General features: G+C 61.6%; 1 protein-coding gene across 2 annotated transcripts in view; it reads left to right on the top strand.

The window, feature by feature from the left end:
- Nucleotides 1-213: 213 nt before the first annotated feature.
- Abcc1 (ATP binding cassette subfamily C member 1 (ABCC1 blood group)) overlaps nt 214-20,625 on the top strand; it is an 87,406-nt gene continuing 66,994 nt past the window's right edge. For both annotated transcript variants that reach the window (XM_078024307.1, XM_078024306.1), the window contains exon 1: nt 214-457. In XM_078024307.1, coding sequence (XP_077880433.1) covers nt 410-457 — 48 coding nt within the window. In that variant the 5' untranslated portion in view covers nt 214-409. The remainder of the gene's footprint in view (nt 458-20,625) is intronic.

The following is a 20,625-nucleotide window of genomic DNA, read 5'->3' as shown; positions in this document are numbered from 1 at the left end:
GCGGGCTGGGAACCAGGTGACCCTGGCAAAGCCACCGGGCACCTGGTTCTCTTCCTGCACCGAGGGGAAGTGGTAACGGCGAGGGTCGAATCAGGACGCAGCCGGCGGCTCCGCTGGCCCCGGGCTCGCACACGTGACCCCCGGTTTCCATGACGGGCCTCGCGGCGCGCGGGGCGGGCGTGGCTGGCGCCGGGGTCCGGCCGCGCTGCCCACGCGCGCGCCGGGGGAGCGGGCGCCGGGGCGGGCGGGGCGCGCGGGCGAGGCGCACGGGGCGGGGCGCCGCTCGCATCCCGGTGACGCGGGCCAACCCGGCGGCGTTGCGGCTCCGCTCGCTCCTGCGCCGCCGCCCTCCGCCGCCGCCGCCAGCCGGGCCCGTCCGCGCCCGCCCGGTGCCCGCGCCGCCGCCCGCATGGCGCTCCGCGGCTTCTGCAGCGCCGACGGCTCCGACCCGTTCTGGGTACGTGCTGGGCCGCCGCGCGCGGGAGGAGGACGAGGGGACGACCCGGAGGGGCCGGCGCGGCGGGCGGGGGCCGGGCCCGGGACGCGCGGCCCGCGGTCCCCAGTCCCCAGCCCCGCGCCCGCCGCCCCGGGCCCCCCGCGGGGTGAACTCGGGCCGCCCGGCGTCGGGCACGGGCTCCGCGGGGAGCTGGGCGGCCGAGCAGGGGGCCTCCCCGCGCGGGGCGCCGCGTGCAGTTACCTTCCAGGAAAGGGGACGTGGGGATGGAGGCAGGGAGGCCAGGGGGGCGGCTTACCTTGCCCTCCCACCTACCTCGTGGTCTGGGGGCCCCCCTTTCGCCCCCAACCCCCCATTCCTGAGCTGGGGAAGGGCACAGGCTGTAGAAAGGAACTTCCCACTGGTGGCGCCGGGGCTCCCCCCCCCCCCCATGTTGCTTTACTCCGTGTCACTCTCTCTAGTTACTTGTGTTTGTCCTGGTTTCCTTCCTTTCTGCCTAAGCTCACGGCAAGTTTAGGGGAACAGGAGAAAGACCAGGGGAGAAGGAGGCTGACCTGGCATGTGCTGCTTGACCCTGGGGTCAGGGTTGGGGTGTCCCCCAGGATGCCCAGGACCCGGGTCCCTGGGGCCAGCCTCCTCTCTGGGGATGCCGCGGGCTCTACCCCTACCTGGGGAGTGTTGTGACATGCGAAGGGCTGGCCCTAGCCAGCTGGCTTCCCAGAGTCCACTTTCTTGGTTTAATCCCCAGCACTTGGGGCTTTAGGGTCACTGTAATGCGATTTGCCCCCTGGTTCCAGGAGCGCTCTTCTGTGGCCTCCCGATTGGTAAACACCGTGGGCAAATCTGGACACAATCTTTTGTTTTGTTTAGGAATGGGGGGGGGGACACCCTTGGCTCACAGGAGATGGCGATTAGCACCCACAAGTGCTCTCTTGTCCTGTTGTATGGGCTTTTCCTGAGGGTTGAAAAGTTCCCCTCAAGGGCCCAGGGCAAGACTTTGTTCTTTGGGGGGGGGGTGTCATTTTGGTTGAACAATCAAGTGCACTTTTGAGATGTCATTTTAAGCCACAGGAGTTGCAGATGTATCTGCTCCAGGGCTAGAGCTGGCCCTTGGTGTGGGATGGGCTGGAGGCCGTTGGCATTGGAGTCTCTTGAGCACAGAGAAACACCTGTGGGTCCCTGTGACCCAGGTGTAACGGCAGCAAGATATTTATGCAGGTCTCCGCAGGGGACCTGGTTTAGCGCTGAGTCCTGGAGTATTTCTTGTTTATTTTCTCCTGCGATAAGGTGGGGGACATAGGTGCCTGTCGACCAGTTTCTATCAGGTCGGGTCTCATGGAAGGTTCCTGGCAGTGGATGGCTAATGTTGGCGGTATCCTGTGTCCTGTGGTTACTTAACTAAGAAGCCCATCCAAGAAACCCAGTTGTTGTTTGTTTTGTTTTGTTTCTCCCGAGGACTTTTTGCTACAGAAATCGTCAGAGGGTCGAATGTACCTCGGGACAGGGGTGGTGGGCCCTCACCTCTGAGAGGCCTTTGCTCCTTCCTGCCTCTTGGCCTGGCGGACTCCCTCTGCCCCTCCTCCCTCTGGATCCTTCACCTGCTGGATGCCCCAGATTCTGGAGGTGCCCTGGAACCAGCGTTGGCGAGTGGGCGGCTGGCCTCAGGAAGTGCCAGTCGCAGGAGTCGAGTGCCATCCAGAGCGGCTGGCTTGGGTCTCCCAAGGTGGCGTGCATGCTCCATGCTGGGAGATGCCCGTGTGACCCTGAGAAGGCACTGTGTCACTCCCTGCCTCCGTTCCCTCATCTGTAAAATGGGGCCTACAGACACCCCAACCTCCTAGGTTGCTGGGACCAGCAAAGGAGCGAGCGGTGGAGCCTGCGCCTGCGCAAATCACGGCGGTTCCCTTGGCCTCCAAGAAGGAGCTGTTTCCTGTTCTGTCCTTCCTGGGGACTCCCGGGGGGTGTGCTGGGCCATGTGGGACTGTCTTGGAGCCTGGGCCGGTGTCTGCCTCTGTGCCCCTGAAATGTCCACGCTCTCCGCAGATGCGCAGGCTCACCCCCATGGGAGGAGAGGACTTGAGTTATCTACAGGAACAAACAGGGCTGAGTTTTTGGTCCTTGGCTTGTCTTTTCCCTGGAGGTGGCGGTGAGGTTTGGAGCTGGTGTTTGATGGTTGGATTAATGTCTAGGGTATCTCCTTGGCAAGGCCTTTGTTTGGTACTGGGGATTGAACCCGGGGTCCTTAACCACTCAGCCCCATCCCCAGCCCTTTTTTGTATTTTATTTAGAGACAGGGTCTGGCTAAGTTGCTTAGGGCCTCGCTCCGTTGCCGAGGCCGACTTTGAACTGGCGATCTCCCTGCCTCAGCCTACAGAGCCCCTGGGCTGACCGGCGTGTGACACCAGGCCTGGCCATTCTCAAGTCAGTTTTTAAAATCCGTGCACTAGGGTGTTTCATGCTGAGGGTAGAAAAATTAGAGAAATACAGAGGAACGGAGAGAAGCCCAGCTCCGGTGTAGCTCGGTGGCCTGGAGCTGACGCTCGTGGACCTTTGCCAGTTGTGTCCCTGACAGTGCCTCTGTCGGTCCCCCCTGTGGGGGGAATCGTGTCGCCCCCAGGGAGCCGTGGTGATTCGGAGTGTGGTCAGCGTGCCCTGGGCAAGCTGTCTCACTGTGGCTGCTTGCTCTGTCGTTGGCGCTCCCTGGGTGGCAGTGGTGGCCACCCAGTGGAACTCTGGTGGACTTTGGCCACAGCACGGGCTGGGTGGCGGAGTGAGTTGGTCCTGGGGTGGAATCTGCTCTGGGAAGCTCTGAGCCGGGTGGGGACATCCCAGCAGCTGCTAGAAGTTCCTCTTGGGGGTGACGAGTGGCCTTGGAGTTGGCCTCCTTCCGGCCTGAAAACCTCCCCTTGGGGGTGTCCCAGCCGTCTGGAAGGAGCCGGGTCCCGTCCTGCAGGGACCCTGCAGGGTGGCTTCCACACTGTGTCTTTCCACCTTGTCCCTCTCCTCCCCCTGCGGGTCCTGCCACGCTCCCCTCCCTCCCTGTGATTGCTAGAGCGGGAGGGGACCTCGGGACTGGTGTGGTCCTGCCCCTGCTCACCCCCCTGCGTGGATGTTGGATCTGAGGCCCGGCCTGGGGAGTCCCAGCTGGGCAGGGCGCGTGCTGACCCGGGGCCCCAGAAGGAAGGCCCAGCAGCCCATTCGGCTGGGACCCTCAGAAGACCCTGAACTGGGCCGCTCCTTGGCCGCAGTCTTTGGGGCACCTCACCTTTGGGACATGCTGGTGGGTGACATTCCCCTTCCCACTCATGGACTTTTGGGATCTGGTCTCTCCACCTGGGTGACTCAGGGCACCTCTGCCTCACCAGGCCCCAGAGCAGCTCAGCTCCCCGGCCCTCCCCATGTCAGTGATGGGGGGGCCGAGTCCGCCTAGACACCGGCCAGGAGCTGCAGTGTCCTCGACTCCTCCGACCGGCGTCCCTTCCATATCTGACCCCCCAGCAGATCCCGCTGCCTGTTGTTCAAAATGTATCCAAATCGGCCTTGTTCTCAGGCCTCCTGGGCCACCGTGCTGTCCTGAGCCACCCAGGGCCACTTGCTGGATTGTACACTCACCTCTGTTCTTCTTTCTCCCTCCACCTCTGCAGTCCAGTCTCAGCCTGGCGGCCAGAGGGATGCTGTCCATCTGCTGTTGAGAACTCTGCAGTGGCTTCCCAGGTCCCTCAGGGTAGAGGGAGAGGACTCACTGGGCAGCCAGACCTGCTCTGCCTCAGGGCCTTTGCATATGTCTTGGAATGCTCCCTGCCTTCCTGGTCTTGTTTGGAGGTTGCCTTGGGTGGCCTTTTTCCTCACCCCCCCCACTTCCCTGCGTGCTCACTTCTCTGCCCCCCACGTCATGGCTCTGTGGCCTTCTCATATCTGAAGTTTTTACTCACTGTGCTTAACTCTCTACACGTCCACCAAAGGGTCCACCTCACCCCCGGGGTTCACAGCCGCGATCCCAGCTCCTGGGTACTCAGCAAATGTTTGTTAATTGAATAAACGACCTAGGGCTCTAGAATGGCTTTGGAGCAGCCCGAAGGGCCTGTCCCGAGGTGTTGGGGTGCAGCAGTCTCTCCTGTCTGGAGTGGGTGCTCAGACTCAGCCCTGGGCTCCCACATGAGGCTCCTTCTCCTTTGTCTTGCAAGAGTCCAGACAGGGTTGTGTCCAGCTCTTTCCGGGTGTCTTGCACATAGTAGGCCCCATCGGCCCGTGAACTTGAGCAAGCATCTGGGCTCTGTTCCGGGCTGGGGGTGGACCTAGCCCCCCGCTGGCTTGGCTCATTTTAATGGTATGACTCGTTGTGATTTCTGGGGTTTCACAGGCCTCTGTAGACCTCTGGCTTCTCCTCGGGGTCAGGAGGCACCTGTTAGTGTTTGAGTGGGCGTGTCCTGTTTTGTAGCCCAGCCTTTTGGCGTCCGGGCTGGGGCCCATCTGGCTACCTAGAGGGAAAAGAAAAAACGGTTTCATTTGTATGTTTCTGTGGATGGAACCAGGTGCTCTACCTGGGCCACCCCCCCCCCCCCCCGCCCCGATGGCCCTGCACTCTGGCCCCTGGTGTCCCTGTGGGCCCTGGCTTGGGTGTTCGTGGTGGGGCTCAGGCCTGGCTTTCACCCTCAGGTCTTAGGGTCAGCCAGACTCCGGCTCCTAAAACAATTGGCCTGAACGTTGTTTGCAGAACTAAAGAAATGGGTTGGGGCAGTAAGGACCGCAGGGCCTCCCCAGCCCCGCTGCCCCGAGGGAGGGCGAGGGGAGGGCTGCTGTGCTGGAGCCCAGGGCCAGAGCTGGCGGTCCTCTGAGGACAGGGCGTGTGGGCGCGAGGGCGGCAGGAGCCGGCTCCTCGACCTTGGCCCTGTTGGCTGCCGGAGCTTGCTCCCTGGTGTGGGAGTCGTCCTGGGCCCCGGGGCTGGTCGGCTGCCCACTGGACAGAGGGACAGTGCCCCTTGCAGGACAACTAGGAAAGGCCCAGGCAGTGCCAGGTGTGCTCGGGGTGGAGCTGCAGTCCCCTGGTGTGCGGGAACCCCGGGAAGTTCGGGGCCATCTGGGGCCTCGCTCCTGGCGTTTCCTGGAGAAGTCAGGGGTAGGCTGGGGACCCGCGGTGTCATTGGCTCACGGAGCTGTCCTGGGGGACCTTAATGAGCTGCCCGCCCATCAGGAGGCTCAACCCCGGTCACTACAGAAGGGGCTTGGGGCAGCCCAGCCTGTTGCCCTGTCCCCACTGGGGCCTGGATTTCCACCTGCCTCTGTCTTTGGTGAGGTGTGGGGACAGAGTCCTTCCTGTAGAGGCTCTGCCCAGGACAAGCAGTGACAGAGTCAAGACTCCACAGCAGTGTCCCCGTGGCTTAGTTGTGGGATTCATCTCCTGGCTCTGAGGACCAGGCGGTGGCCCTGGACTGGCTCAGCTAGTGGTTGAGATTTGCTGGGACACTCTCCTCTCGCTGGGAGCTGGCCTCTGTGCACCCCGACCCCCTCCCGTGGGCCTCGGGAGAGTCTTCATGCGCTGGTGGTGCGCGTGCAAAGACTTGTCCCACAGCTGGGTTCCCCAGGAGCGGGGACTTCAGGGTGGCCTCTGAAGGCCTGGGATTCCTTCTCTCTCTCTCCTACAACCACTTGGCATTCTTTGATTGACATTGATTATCATGATTATTAATTGAGCATCTACAGTGTGCTGGCCCTGTCCCCGACACTGGGGACACAGCAGAGGGCTGGACAGACAGGCCCCGTTCCCCTGGGGCTTGCACTGGGGATCTGAGATCAGGTGGAGGCTGCAGAGACAGCGCAGACCAAGGCCCTTGGGGCTAGGCTGACCCAAGACCTCGGTGTCAGAGCCACCAGGCAAGGTCAGGGGGTGGGGGATGGGAGAGGGATCCACAGGCACCGAGGCCCCCGGGGGGGAATTTACTTCAAAGGATCTGCAGGGCCTGCCCAGCACAGTCTTGCCCGGAGCACCCACAGGTGAAGGGCTTGGAAATTCCAGGAAGATGGCGCCCTGCCTGGTCCCCAGCAGAGGCAGGGCCTTCTGATCCTCCATCCGTGTTTGAGTGAACTTCAGGTTTTTAAAGGCCCAGTGAGCTCCTGTGTGTATTTTCCCCCACGTGGCTCACCTCTGAGAACCCCGGGGGACCTCTCTGGGTGAGCTGGGGTTGGGACTCCCCCGCTCCCCACGGCCTTTGATTCTCATGCAGAAAGTTTTCCTGGCCCACGAAGATGAGGAGGTACTTCTCTGTCAGGGGTCACAGTGACTTTTCTGCAGAGGACTAGAAAATTCCTCACGGAGCTGGATGCAATTGGCCCCCACCCATCTGCCCGGGCCCCGCACTGTAACTTTTTTGAGGTTGCTGTCAATCTAAAAAAAGGTTCTCTGATAAAGGGAAGGTCAAGGCCATACTTCCCCTCCCTGCTCTGTGCCCCTGGTGATGATGGTAATTTCTTGGAGCCACCTTCTAGAAAAATCTCTAGCATAGCTTATGCAAAGACCCCGCAGATGTGTGTGTACCCACGTGTGTCCCCTCCCCCCCAGCAGGTCCCTGTTCTAAGTGCGGATTGGCTTTCCCCGTTAGGTGCACGCAAATCGAAAGGAAAAGGAAATACCGTTTTCTGTATCAGCCACACACTCAGTTACGCGCCTGAGCCGGGTTCTCGCCCGTCCCCTCTGGGTGGCTGTTGGGGTCCTGTTCAGCTTTCTGGTGGCATTAATACATGCTCCTTCCTGGGCGAGCTGTAGGCATGTATGCCAGTCTATGTAAATGACTTGGCAGACCAAGTTCTCCCAGGGGAAGCTGCCAGGTGGTGGGATGTGGGAGTTTTGGAATTTCAGAGCTAATTGCTGTGTGGCTGCAGCAGGTGATACTCCCACTGGCAGACCCACCAGCAATTATTAAACACCTATTGTGTTCCTGGCATATCAAGATCATCGAGCAGGCTGGAGCAGGCTGGGCATTGACGGGTCGGGTTGCTTCCTGTGTGTGGAGGCTCAAGTGGAGCCTGACATTCCAAAGGGCTTAGGTCAGGAGCCCAGATAGGAGGGTGTTTCGGTTTTTTGTTTCAGTGTTTCAAAGGTGCCCTTAAATCTTGAACCTCTTTGACCTATTATTTTAATAGGTCGACCAGAGACCAGGGGTGAAGCTTTCCTGGTGCCCTGTGGGCGTCATGGCGGTTGAGTTTTTCCACGTAAACTTTCTAGTAGAGTCTGGGGTTTTCTGATCTCAAAAGTGACAGACCGAATGGGGATATTGAAAGAGCCTGAGCGGGGCTGGGGCTGGGGCTCAGCGGGAGAGTGCTCACCTGGCACGTGCGAGGCGCTGGGATGGATCCTCAGCACCACATGAGAATAAACAAATAAAATGAAGGTTTTGTGCCCATCTACAACTAAAAAAAAAATATTAAAAAAAAAAAGAAAGCCTGATCAAGTGTCTCTCCTGGACTCCAGGACCAGGCGTGAGTCAGTCCTTTCTCTAGAACTGTTGCAACATTTACACCCTCAGCGAATAGGTTCAGCTCAAGACGGATTCTTGTTGTCATTCTCGGCTGTTTGAGCATCACACACACGTGAGCACACAGAACCTGACCCTTTGTCATGGTTGTATAGTATTCTGACCTACAGATTCGGGATAGGTGGGCTCTGTGCCTGTGGGTGGATCATTGCTTGGATAGGTTTTCCCATTTTTCTCCCCCAGTGGACTGTGGCCCCATATATATCCTTGTACCTGGGTCAGAGTTATATACATTTTTCTCATTAATAGTGTGGCCTGGTTATTTTCCAAAAGGAGTCCCTTCCCGATGGCCCCGTGTGGAAAATTCACGTTTCTCGGCATCTTTTCCAGGACGGAACACGACTCAGTTTCTGGCTGTGCTGAGTGCAGAGAGGCCTGATTTTCCTCCGCCTGCCCCTCATAGTGACCCTCTGTGTGCTGTTCCACACGCTCCCCCGGGATTGTGCCTTCTTTCCTGTGGGCGTCCTCCTGGGTCCTTCTGGGGCATGTCTGACAGGCCAGTCGTGTCTGGTTAACTTGCAGGCTCTCGGGGTGCACTGGGGGCCTTGTCCCTCTGTCGTGGATATTGTCACTGTTTTTCCCAAGGCTGTGTCTGTCAGCGGGTTAACATTCGAGTCTCGCTTATAGTTTGGGTGCCCTTCCGTATCTTGTGTTTTTTTTTTCCCCCCACTGTTGGAAGGATTTTTCAATGGGCCTGGGTGTGGTGGTGCACATCTGGAACCCCAGACATCTGGGAGGCTGAGGCAGGAGGATTACATATTGAAAGCCAGCCTTAGCAACTCAGTGAGGCCCTACAAACTCAGTGAGGTCCTGTCTCCAAAATTAAAAAAAAAAAAAAGAGGGCTGGGGATGTGGCTCCGTGGTTAAGCACCTCTGGGTTCAGTCCCTGGTACAATAATAATAACAGTGATAATTTTCCCACGTTCTACATACCCCTTGTAATTGTACCCTTAGGTGTCCTGGCGACAGTCCCCGTATCTGTGGACTGTAATTCACTCCCTGAGACCTGTGGTTTGACATTTAGGGTGCTCTGTTGTTCCCCCTCCCCTCCCCCCTTCTCCTTTTAAAGAAAACACTTGTAATGGCACCTGGTGGTGAGGTGCCCTTGGCTTATTTCAATAGAATACCTTCTCAGGAGTGGAAGGACGAGCTCAGGACCTTTGAAAAGGTGACCCTGCAGCTTTGCCTTGTTTGTTTTCTAGAGTTGTGGCCGGCTCTGGGGATGCACACTGTTGTTCCTGAGACGAGCTGTGGGCTGGGGTGTGGCTCAGTGGTGAGCGCTGGCCTGGCGGCACCAGGCCCTGGCTCCACCCCCAGCCCCAGCCCTGCAACAGAAAACCCCAAAATAAACGGGGGTGGGGGGTGGGGGCAGGGTAGATGATGCCAGGCAGTTCTCTGGTCCCTGCAGGCGGGCTGGACACGGTGGCCAGTTGGCCCTGGGAGAGGTGACCTGGCGGTTATTATTAGGTCGGTGTCTCTGGGGGCACATTGATAAGGCCTCCTTGATTCCCTTCCCCAGGGACGTTGGCAGCAGGGGTGGCCAGGACTGCGCTGGAACTTGCTTGGGGCTCTTCCGCCCTTTACTTTGGTCCCACCAGAGGTGGGATGTGGGTGGCCGTGTCACCCTTGGGACAGAGCTGGCCCACCTCCAGGTCACCTTGTGCTTGGTGGGAGGAGGCACTTGAGAGAGGATTTCCCTCTGGGTCAGCCCCTCGTTACTCTCCAAAGGCCCCTGAGGCCACCCTGGGCCTGTTCAGCCTGGGTTTCCTGGTCCGTAAAGTGCGCTGTGATTGTGTGGGGGTCTCCCGGACCTTGAGGAGGAGAAGAGGTGGCAACCCCCCCCCCCAGGAAGCTCAGTGGAGCGGGGCCCCTGGGAGGTGCCCTGCAGATGCCAGCTGGGGTCACCAGGAGGTGGCTGGATGGCCGGCCAGTGGGGAGTGAGGGCTTCTGGTGTCTCTTCTGCAGCCTCTGGGCCCAGGCAGGCCTCGGCGGGCAGGGTGCAGCCCCGGGACATCCTGATCCTTTCCTGGCTCATCCAGGGGCTGGAGATGGCTCGGGTTGGTTCTGCCAGTGCCCCAAGGTATCCCTGCCAGGGCCGAGTCATGCACTGGAGGAGTCCCCGGCTACCCCAGGCATCGGGTCTCAGCTCTGAAACAACGTGGGGAAGTTCATCCTGCAGGTTTTATTGTCGTTCAGGATTCAGGAAAGTTGCCAAACCACCTGAAGCCGGCAGTGACTTCTCTGAGCGGCTTTCTGATAACTTTAACACCCTGGTAATTAGATTACTCACAGGCCTCCTCCTTGTCTCTGATGCTGTAAAAGAAGGGAGGAGAGGGGAAGGTGACAGGTGGAAATCCTCATTGTCACTCTCTGCTCGTTGGTGGGCAGGTCCTTTAATCTCCAGTCTCCTCCAGGAAAGCTGAACGGGCAGCATTTTTATTGATGTTTGGAGATCTGAGGCTCAAACCCAGGCCCCGGGCATGCTTGGCCAGCGCTCAGCCACTGAGCAGCACCTCCAGCCCCTTGGTAATTTTAATTTATTTTATTTGAGGTGCTGGGGATTGACCAGGGATGCCCTACCACGGAGCTACATCCCAACCCTTTTTATCGTGAGACAGTCTTGCTAAATTGGCGAGGCTGGCCTTGAACTTGGGATCCTCCTGCCTCAGAGAGCCCTATTCAGGCATGTTCTTCGTTCTTCTTCCCATTGACTTGTGTGTCTTGGCTATGACCCATGTTTCTTAACAGACCTGTAGTTGAAGGTGAAGTGTCAACTCAAAGCTAATTAAGTATTTGGTTAACAATCGTTTCCCCTGGAGGCAGTTGGTCAGAGTCTTGTTTTTTAACCTCTGGGTATGGAGCGGTCCTGGCAAGTCGAGGGAAAGACTTGGGTGAGTGGGTGGCCCCCCGGCCTCCTCAGTGCTCCTGGTGGGATGGAGACCCTCGGAGGCTCTGTGTCCCAGGCTGAGTTGGTCCCGTGGTGGCCCCCTCCCATTGACAGTCTCTGAGGGGGTCCTGACTCCTTGAACTGGGCTCTGTGCTGGGAACCCAGGGTGTGCAAGCAGGGTCCCCGTCTTCCTTGAGCTTGGCCGGTGGGAGGTGGGACCTACCGTGCCGTGGAGGGGAGTCACTTGGTGCTGGCGGGCGCAGGGAGGGTTGGTCCCGGAGAGGAGGGAGACTGTTGGGTGGGGAGCCTGAATTGCAAGCTGGGTCTGTCCGTCTGGCAGAAGACTTAGACACAGGGGCCTAAGATGCAAGCGAATTGCTCTCCCAGGTAAAAACCTCAGCAGGTCGGGCTTCTCTGTCCTGTAAACAGTTGAGACCCAGGCTCCCCCATCTCGCTGCCCTGCTGCCTTGGGGTGCTGGCCCATCTGTGCCCACCCCCATGTACCAGCCAGTGGGAAAGGGGAAGAGGGTGCACCCTGAGGAGTCTGTAGTCACATCCCATTGGCTGGTAACTAGTCACATGGTCTCATCTAGCTGCAAAGGAGGCTGGGAAATGTAGTTTTTTTTAACTCTTTATTTTTATGACCCAGTGCCTCATGCTTGCTAGGCGAGAGCTCTGCCTCTGAGCCACAGCCTCCGCCCAGGGAATGTAGTTTTCTGGAGAGGTGCGCTCCACTAGCATTGCTGGTGGGTAAGGGAGATCTGATATTGGAGGGCTGCTTGCAGTTCCTGCCACATGGGCAAAAAGCAAATGCTGGAATGTTCTAGGCTATGGAGAGCACGTGCAGAAGCCCCAGCATAACAAGGGGGCCCGTGTGGCTTGGAGGGAAGGGGGAGCCAGGGGCTGAGAGCTGGCCTGCAGGGCTTGGAGCAGTTTCCTTTCCCCTCTTCTTGCTGCGCCAGCAGCTCTGAGACAGGGGTGCTGAACACAGTTCTTAAGGGCAGGTGTTGGAAGAGCTAGCGACTAAGTCAGTTCCACCTTTGCTTTGTCCCTTCTCCCCGTGTGACTGTGATAAGGGCTCAATTTTGTAAGTCACAGACATGGCTGGCTCCTGTGTGTCGTGGAGGATGCCACGCCCTCTCTGTGCAGACTTTGCTTTGGGCCCACGGTTGGGCTCTTTCGATCCCTGTTTTTAGATGGGGAAACTGAGGCACAGTGAAACTCGCCCAGACTCACAGGGCCAGCGAGCAGCGTGGGCAGTTTTCCAACTCAGGACCTCAGGGCCTGCGCTCTTCCCTGAGGTTCACCTCAGTCCCCACGGTTTTGACATCTGTGTCTTTCCTCATATCCGTTAGGATTGCAGTTGACTTCAGAAACAGAAAGGCTGGCTCCCAGGGTCTGAGTGTGAAGGTGCTCTTTTTCTTTTAAAAAACAAAAACAAAAACATATCAGGGCTTGCAGGCTCTCTGGCCTGTTTCTGCCATTTTCATGGTCTTTTCCTCAAGGCCCCAAGATAGCTGCTGTAGCACCAACCAGCCCATCTAGGTTCAAGGCAGGAAGGAGGCAGGGCCACGCCAGCCTCACATGGCCCTCTTTATTTAGGGAACCGAAAGTCTTCCTGGAAGCCCCTCTGCCTGCACTAGAGACTCCTCAGGTTTTCTTAACTGGGACTGCGCCTCGGGACCAGCGCTAGCCGCAGGGGAGGCAGGAGGAGTGGGCATCGGGCTGTGCCCTTCTCCAGTGGGAGGTGGAAGGGAGAGCGTGGGGCAGGGCTGTGCCTGAGCCAGCCGGCAGCGCCTGCCCGGCAGCTTATCTACTGAGTTCTGCTCTTTAGATCCATTATCTCGCATTTAACCCAAGTAAATCCATCCCTGAAAGAAGTCGCCCGTCACTCTGGGTGAAGTCACAGGTTGGCCATGGTCACACGTCCCCCAGTCCCTATTGCAGGAAAGGAAGGCGTCCGTCAGACCCGCAGGGAGCCCGTGCCAGCACCGCCCCCCCCAGGCCCCAGGCCCCGGATGCCCACGTCCCCCAGGTGGACACGGTCGCCCACCAGCTGCGCACCCTTCCCTGTACTTGGACCGTCTCTAGGTGACTTGTCGGACCTCACAGAGCACGGAGGCCACGTGAGTGTGGTCTGAGTGGTGGTCAGACTCTCGTGGAGGGGCCAGAGAGAAGCACGCTTTGGGTGGTCCCGCCATCTGTCAGTCACCGCCGCTGTGCCGTGGGCGCGTCTGCCGGTCGGTCTTGGTGGCCTGCTCCCAGAGACGACGCTGGGTCAGGAGCCAGTCCAGGATCTGGAAGGGGTGGGGAAAGGGCTGGATGTCGGCCTTGTTCTGCGAAGCCCCGTTTGCCACGGTGCCCGCGGGTCCCTGTGTGACTAGGCCCGTGGCCTGACCTCCGCTTACCTCTGGGGGAGGCGTGAGGTGCTGGGCGCCGTGTTGGGCGGTGCGAGGAAGGGATTGCCCGGACCCTCCACCTTGAGCTTGTCTCCTTGTGATCCCACCCGAGGCTTCCTCCTGGTCCCGGGTCGGCACAGACGACCAGACTTCGTCCCTGTTCCCCGGATCAGGGCCTGGTGGCCCTGGGGCTGACAGGCTGCCTGCCCCAGAGCCCGGCCGGTCCCCGCACCCTGCAAATGTAGGGGTGCTAAGGAAGCACTCACACCCCGGCCCTGGTGACCGCGGGGACAGGGCTGGGGGCCTTCACCTGGGCAGGGGAGGTGCAGCCCGCCGGGCCGGGGACTCTCAGGCCCAGAAGAACCCGTAGGCGGCTTTGAGGTGAGGATTTGGGTGCCTGTGAAGTGCCGCGGGGGACCCATGTGGCCTCGGTGGCTGCGGGCGAGGGCCTGCCCTGGGCTGTGGACGCCTGGCGCAGCTGCTGCTGCTAATGATTAACTCCCAGGCTGCCCGGTCCCGGGCACTGGACCAGACGCCTCCCGACTCACCTGCAGAACAGCCCGAGAGCCGGGAGGCTGAGGCAGGGGGACCAGTTCCAGGCCAGCCTGAGCCACTCGGGGAACCCCGACTCGAAGAGCAACAGCTGGGGTGCAGCTCAGTGGCCGAGCCCCCGGGTCCTGTCCCCCAGGGTCCTGTCCCCCAGGATTGAAAAACAGGACAAGGGACTGTGGATACGGCTCAGCTGATAGAGTAGCTGCCTCCTCGCGGGCACAAGGCCCTGGGTCCGATCCCCAGCACCTCAAAAAAACTCCCAAAATACCACAAAACAATCCCCCCCCCAAAAAAAACCCACTGTGAGATGGGGGGCTATGGTCCATCGACACGTGGGGCCTGGGAGTCAGAGAGGGAGGTTGAGTTTCCCGAGGTTGCACAGCCTGGTCTGCTGCTCCAACGGCCAAGGTGGCCCCTCCCTCCGCACTCCCCGCTCCCAGCCTGTCCCCACTGCCCGCGCTGCCTGGCGAGGCTGGGGTGCAGGTGAGGGTCTCTGTCTGGAGCAGACCTTCGGGTCAGGAGGCAGGCAAGCCCGGAGGCTCCCTGGAGGGAAGGCTCGAGAGGGGGGCGCGTGCCCGGGTGGGGACGGGGTGTCTGCGGGGCAGTCGGGATGATGGTGATTCTCCAGTCTCCTGTTGTCAGCTGGATCCAAGGGACAGGGAGGCCTTAAGGTCTCCGTCTTGATTTCACAGTTCCCAGGGGCTTTGGAAACAGCCGGGTCGGCCGTCCTCCTGGGGGTATTCAGTGCAGGTCTTCCTGGCCCGGCCCCGGCGCTGGCCCTGGCCCTGGCGCTGGCCCTGGCGCTGGCCCGGCTCCTCCCTTTCCACCCTGCTCGCCTGGCTGGCCCGTGCAGGTCCTGCTGTACCTGTGTGCCGTGACCCTGCCTGGGGATGTCTCCTGGGGGCCCTCCTCCCCTCCCCTCTCCAGGGTGGCGGATCTTGGCATCTGGGTCCCCTGATTTCACCTCCTTGGTGGGTGCTGGGGATTGGACGGGGCCGCGTGCCCTCGAGGTAGGCAGCCCCTCCTTGAGGAATCCGGATCTGACCTCCCAAGAGGAAATCGTCCCAGCAGCCTCCACTAACAGGGTGGCCCCTGGGTCCCACGTACTGTCACCCAAGTGATTTTATCCCTCCCGTCTTGGGGAGGCCGAACGTGACACGGAGCCAGGAGCCGGCCCTCCTGAGTGGACTGAACCCTTCCACGCGCAGGCTGTGCACCCTGGGGCGAGCTGCTGTCCTTCTCTGTGCTTCAGTGCTACTTCTGCATCACGGGGACAGTGCACCCACTTCAAAGGCTCGGGGTGGAGAAGTCCTCCGACCTGGGAATTCCGTCTTCCCGATGTCTCTGAAAAGGCAGGTCCCCCACCACCACCCTGCGATGAGAAAACGGAGCGTTCCTTGGGTCTCCTTGTGAGTTGGCCCCTCCCTCCTTTTCTGGATGCCTCCTGCGGGTCCTGCGTCCCCTGGGGCCTCCGTGGGCTCCTGTCCAGGTGTCTGTCCGGCCTGTGTTGAAGGTCCTCAGCTGCTGAGGGTCCGTGATGGGACGGGCAGGTGGACGGGCAGGTGGACGGGCAGGTGGGCGGGCAGGTGGGCGGGCAGGTGGGCGGGCAGGTGGACGGGCAGGTGGACGGGCAGGTGCAAACAGGGCAGCTCAGCAGGTGGCTTCGCAGCAGGAGGGGCCAGGTTTGGGGCGAGCGAGGCCCCGCACACTCAGCCCCGAGGGCCAGGGTGGTCCTGCCTCCCTAATGACGACTGGGGCGTCACCCTGCGGGGTCCTGTCGCACCCGGGGAACTGGGCAGCACGTCTCCCCCTTTGTGGTGACGCGGTGATGTCCGGGTGCACTGATGAGTGACACTCCGGGTTGACCCTTCTGTTCCCCGGGCTCCGGGGTTGAACCCAGGGGTGCGAGACCTCCGAGCCCGTCCCCAGCCCTGTTGGTGTTTCACAGACTTTTAGACAGGGTCTCACCGAATTGCTGAGCCTCCAAATTGTGATCCTCCGGCCTCAGCCTCCTGAGCCTCTGGGATCTCAGGTGTGCGCCCTTATTTTCCAGTGTCTCCTTTGACTTAAAGTCATGGCGCCTGCGGAGCAGCGTCTGCAGGTCCCTCTGCTCCGCTCCGGGGTGTGTGTGAGTTGGGGGGGGACCCCTGTGGAGACGGAAGCCGGCCGGTGCGGGTCCTGGCCCTGCAGGCCTCGGCGAAGGTGCGGGTCTGGGTCTCGGTTTTGAACAGACTGGAAAAGTGAAGTAAAGGCAGCGTGAGAGTCCGAAGGCCGGGCCGCGTCCTCGGCCGAGGGTGTGGGCCTGAGTGGCCTGGCACGGGTCCCTTCTGTGAGTTCACACCCTGGACTCCCGTGAGGCGTCTGCCCTTGGCGCCCCAGGGCTACCCGGGAGGGGTCAGCAGGAGGCTTCGCATGGACACGGTGCTGGCCCGGGTCCATTTCACGGCGGGGGGAGGGCATGGGGACATGGAGGAGTGCCGCCGGGTGAGGGCCTCAGTTCCAGCCCAGTTGGCCTCGTTACCTCCTCCGGGTTCCACAGATCAAGTGGCTTAACACGACCCACTTACACGTCCAGTCGCGGGATGCAGGGGACCCGGACCAGGCCCGGCTGCTCCCTGCCCGGGCCGCGGCCCCCCGCCCCCACGCTCGGCCTCTGGTCTCCTCTCTGCCTGGAGCCCCATCTCCCGCCACCCGTCCCCCTTCGGGCTTCCCATGGGCGGCCTGTCCATCCAGGGTGGCCGCGGGCTCCGGGTCCTCCACCTCTGCTCCTGCACAGCCTCCTGCCCTCAGGTGCCCACGAGGTCGCGGCTGGCCTGGGGGCTCGGTGCGGCGTCTTCGCTGGCTGGAGAGGGGCGCGAGCGGGGCTGGAGGACGGAAGGACGTGGACTTGTCGGGCACCTGCGGGGGGCTCTGCCCTGGCTGGCCACCTCTACCCCACGTCCGTCTCCCTCTCCACAGAGGCCGAGGCTCCGTCCTTCCGCCGGGCGAGGAGGGGACAGCCTCTTCCTGGCTGCGGGGGGCTGGGTGGACAGTGTCAGGCTCCTCGGTGCTGGTGACGTTGGGGCTGTCTAGGAGCATCCCTGGTCTCTGTCCACCAGATACCGACGACACAGCTCCTGCTCCACTGCCCCCAGCGGTGACAACCAAACTGTTTCCCAGCATTGGCAAATGTCCCTTGGGTGACAGAAGGGCTCCCAATTGTGAACCCATAGGTTCAAACGTGAACCTGTGGCACCCCCATTATCCTGAGTGGCAGTCGAGTCCCTGGAGTGGCCTAGGCGCCCCTCGCAGCCTGACTCCTCCCTGCCTTCCTCCCGTGGTACCATGGAGACATGTGGGTGTCTGTGTTCTTGCTCAAAAGTGCCAGACACAGTCCTGCCCCAGGGCCTTGGCACGTGCTGTTTCTTCTGCCGGGAGCCCTGTCCCTCCCTGCGTGGCTGCTTGCCTGGTCCCCCGTTTCCTTCCATCCTTCATTGAACCCCCATCCCCCGCCCGTGCTCCTCCTCCTCTGGGCCCCTTCTGTGCACACAGTCCCGGCGTCCTTTGTCTTATCTGAGGGTCTCCCCTCCTTGGGTTGTGGCCTCTGGGAGGGCAGGGCCTCTGTTCCCGCCATTCACTTCGGGGTCCTCCACCCCAGGGACAGTGCCAGTGAACACACGAATGCCATCTGTCCTGTGACGGCCACACTCCCAGATGCGTGCGGCCCCAAGCCCGGCCTGTGCCTGACCCCTCACAGGTCCCTGGGACATGACCCGGGCGGGGGTTCTGTGACCGAGGAGAGGAAGCAGCTGGAGGGCGTGAGCCGCGTGGTCCTGGCGGGAGGGAGGGGTCAGCTTAGAGGCCTTGCGGGAGGCTGGTGTCCAAGTGGGCCGGACACGCTGCCCCCTGCGGCAGCCGGGCTCCACCTGACCTCTGCGCGGGGAGCCCAGGGAGACCTGGGCTTGCTGGACCCCTGACCTGCCCACCCGCCGCCTGGCTCTGAGTCTCCACAGGGGATCCGGGTGCTGTCCCCGGGGCGTCGGGGGAGTCTGGGCGTGTCCCCTTCCACGTGTTGTTCGAAGCTCTGCCGAGTCCCAGGAGAGGGGAGCGTCCCTTGGCCGGAGGGGGCAGGGGGCCTGGCCGACGGTGTGCTGGCCCCTGGCACCTCCCACTGGGAGCTGCTGCCCGCCTCGCTGTGCTGGGCACGGAGCCCGGCCTCTCCCTGTCCTGTGTGTGCAGGGCCGTGGCGGGGCGAGTGCCCGGGCTGTGTGGCCAAACGGGATCGGTGTCCGGCCGCCCAGGGCCTCTGCCCTCCTTTCTGCAGCTGCTCTGGATGCCCACCCAGGGTGACCCTGGAGGTGGCTCAGCGGGTGCTTCCTGGGCCTCGGGCCTGCGCTGGCCGGAGCTCGTGCCAGCCTGCTGGGTTGCTGTGCCGGCTCCTCCGCAGCTGCCCCTGGGACAGGAGGCCCTGACGCCTGCACCCGGCACTGGCATACAGTTGGTGCTTAGCAAAAGCTGCCGTGTGCACGCCCGTCATCCCAGTGGCTCGGGAGGCTGAGGCAGGAGGATCGTGACTTCAGAGCCATCCTCAGTGACTTAGCGAGGCCCTGAGCCACTCAGTGGAACCTGCCTCTAAATAAAATACAAAAGGGCTGGGACGCCGCTGCAGGCTCTCTGGGGTCAGGCCCCCTCCTGGTCAGTGAGCCTGAGCAGGCTGCCCTGACCCTGCGCACCTCAGCGTCCTCCCCGGGACAGGAGGGCGTCTGGGAGCTCGGACAGGGGAGGCCCGCGGAGGCTCGACTGGACCAGAGCTTGGAAACCTCGGGGCCGGGCCTGGCGCGGCCCGTTGCTGTTACCCTTGGCGCCCAGTGGAAGGGCGCCTCCCGTTTGTTCCCGGCTCTGCGGTCGGAAGCCTCTGCCCTCGCTCTCCGGCGGCTGTTTATTTATCTGGAGCGTGGCCGGCTGGAGATTGTCATCGCGGCGGCGCTTCACGCAGCGCAGAGGATCCCAACAGGGCCAAAGGCCACAAACCCCAGACGAGTGACCGTGTCCACCCACGAGCTCAGCCTGCCCCCTGGGCCAGCTTCCTCCCCTCGACTCCTTCTAAGAAAACCTCCCGTCCAGCCTGTGGGTGTCCCCGGGGCTGACGCGGGTGGGAGCAGTGGGTCTGTCTGGTAAAAAGGCCGCGTTTCCATCGGGGTCGGGCTCCTGGCCGTGCCTGCCCCGTCTTTGTTTCTGTGTCCGTCCACTCCCTGCCCCCGGGTGCTGGAGTTGCTCCACAGAGTTCGACGTGGCGTCCAGCCCAGGGAACGGCGCCCCGGCAGGTGCTGTTCCTGACCTCAGTCGGCCCCTGCAGAGAAGGGGCCGGCGTCCCTGGACCGTGTGCTGGCTGCTCGCCAGCCGCGTGCTGGGTGAGGAGGGTCAGAGGCGGAGGTGGACCCTGCGGGGCCAGGCCCTGAGGGCGGGCAGTCCAGGCTGGTGATGGACAAGTAAGATGGCCCTCGGGAGAAACCGCAGGAGACGCCGAATGCCCGCTGCATGTGGAAGGCCGCGGGGGCCTGGCAAGACGCCGTTTTCAGGCAGTAGGGAGCCACGGGGCGCTATATTCCAGAGCAGGGGGCCGCCCCGTCCGTCTCACTCAGTTTCATTTGTGTGTGTTTGTGGGGCCGAGGACGGAGCCCGTGTGTAGATTTGTGGGTTCCCTCTGAGCAGGGGGCAGCCTGCTCCTAAACACACTCGGGAGGGCCTCCCAGTTAGTGCTCTGACCCTGAGGAGGGAAGGGAGTCGAGCTGCCGGGAGGCTGGTCTGGGGGTGGCCGCCCGCCTGGGTCCTGTGGGTGGAGTACAGGCTCCTGCCACCTGGGTGGAGGACAGTGCCTCTCCTCATGTCGAATGTGCGCCCTGTGACCCAGCAGTTTCACCCCTAGAAAGCTGTCGCACAGACGTCCTCGTCCTCGCCTGGGTGTGACCCGAGGGCCTTCGGGGTGTGGATGGGACGCTGTCTGGTTTGCAAGAGCCGCCCAGGTCCAAGGCTGCAGGACTGTTGGAAGCAGGTCCGCCCGCACAAAGGCGCACAAAGTGTGGGTCACAGGGGACGATGACGCTTCCCGCGCAGTTTGGGGTCTGTGGGTAGGAGAAGGACGCGAGGTGCAGAGGGCCCTGGGGGTCTGTTTCCGCCCCTGGTGACAGACGGTCATTTGCTTGTGTCACGTTTGCATGAATCGGTTTCTGGAAGGACCCAGAAGAAACTGCCAAGGTCCCTTCCAGGGACAGGAGCCGGGTCTGGTGGATACGGGACGATGGCAGGATCGCGCTCCCACCTCGTTGTTCCAAAGGAATCGAAATGTCCAGCGCCGGGCACACCTCTGCCAGTGGTGGGGTCAGGGACGCCAAGTCAGGAACCCGAGGTGTTGAGGAGAGGGTGTCACGGGGCACCCAGGAGGCTGCGCCTGGGACCTGTCACTCCGTAGGATGCTCGTTGGCCCCGGGGGGCAGTTGGCTTGCAGATGGGGGACCGGCTGGGCGCTAAGGAGAAGGGACTGAGTTTTCGTCATAGACCATTTGGTGTAGTTTGAAAAGTCTGAAGGCGCCCACGTGTCACCTGTTAAATCCAGAGAGAGGAGGGGGCTGGGTGCACTCCCGGGTGGTGGACGCAGGGACTTGGGGGCGGGTGCACAGGTGTCAGTGGGGATGTGGCGTGGGGATGGTGACAAGTGGGTGATGGTTTGTGGTGGGCAGTCAGATGTGGCCGTGGCTGGACACCTGCCCTTAGTGGGGAGGACTGAGCAGGACAGAGGGGGTCACAGCGTAGCCTGGTACCCGCGCC

This window comes from Ictidomys tridecemlineatus, chromosome 10 (genome assembly GCF_052094955.1).
Source record: "Ictidomys tridecemlineatus isolate mIctTri1 chromosome 10, mIctTri1.hap1, whole genome shotgun sequence".
NCBI classification, from domain to species: Eukaryota; Metazoa; Chordata; class Mammalia; order Rodentia; family Sciuridae; genus Ictidomys; species Ictidomys tridecemlineatus.
The sequence above is the reverse complement of the archived record's forward strand: the minus strand, read 5'-3'. Positions and strand labels throughout refer to the sequence as shown.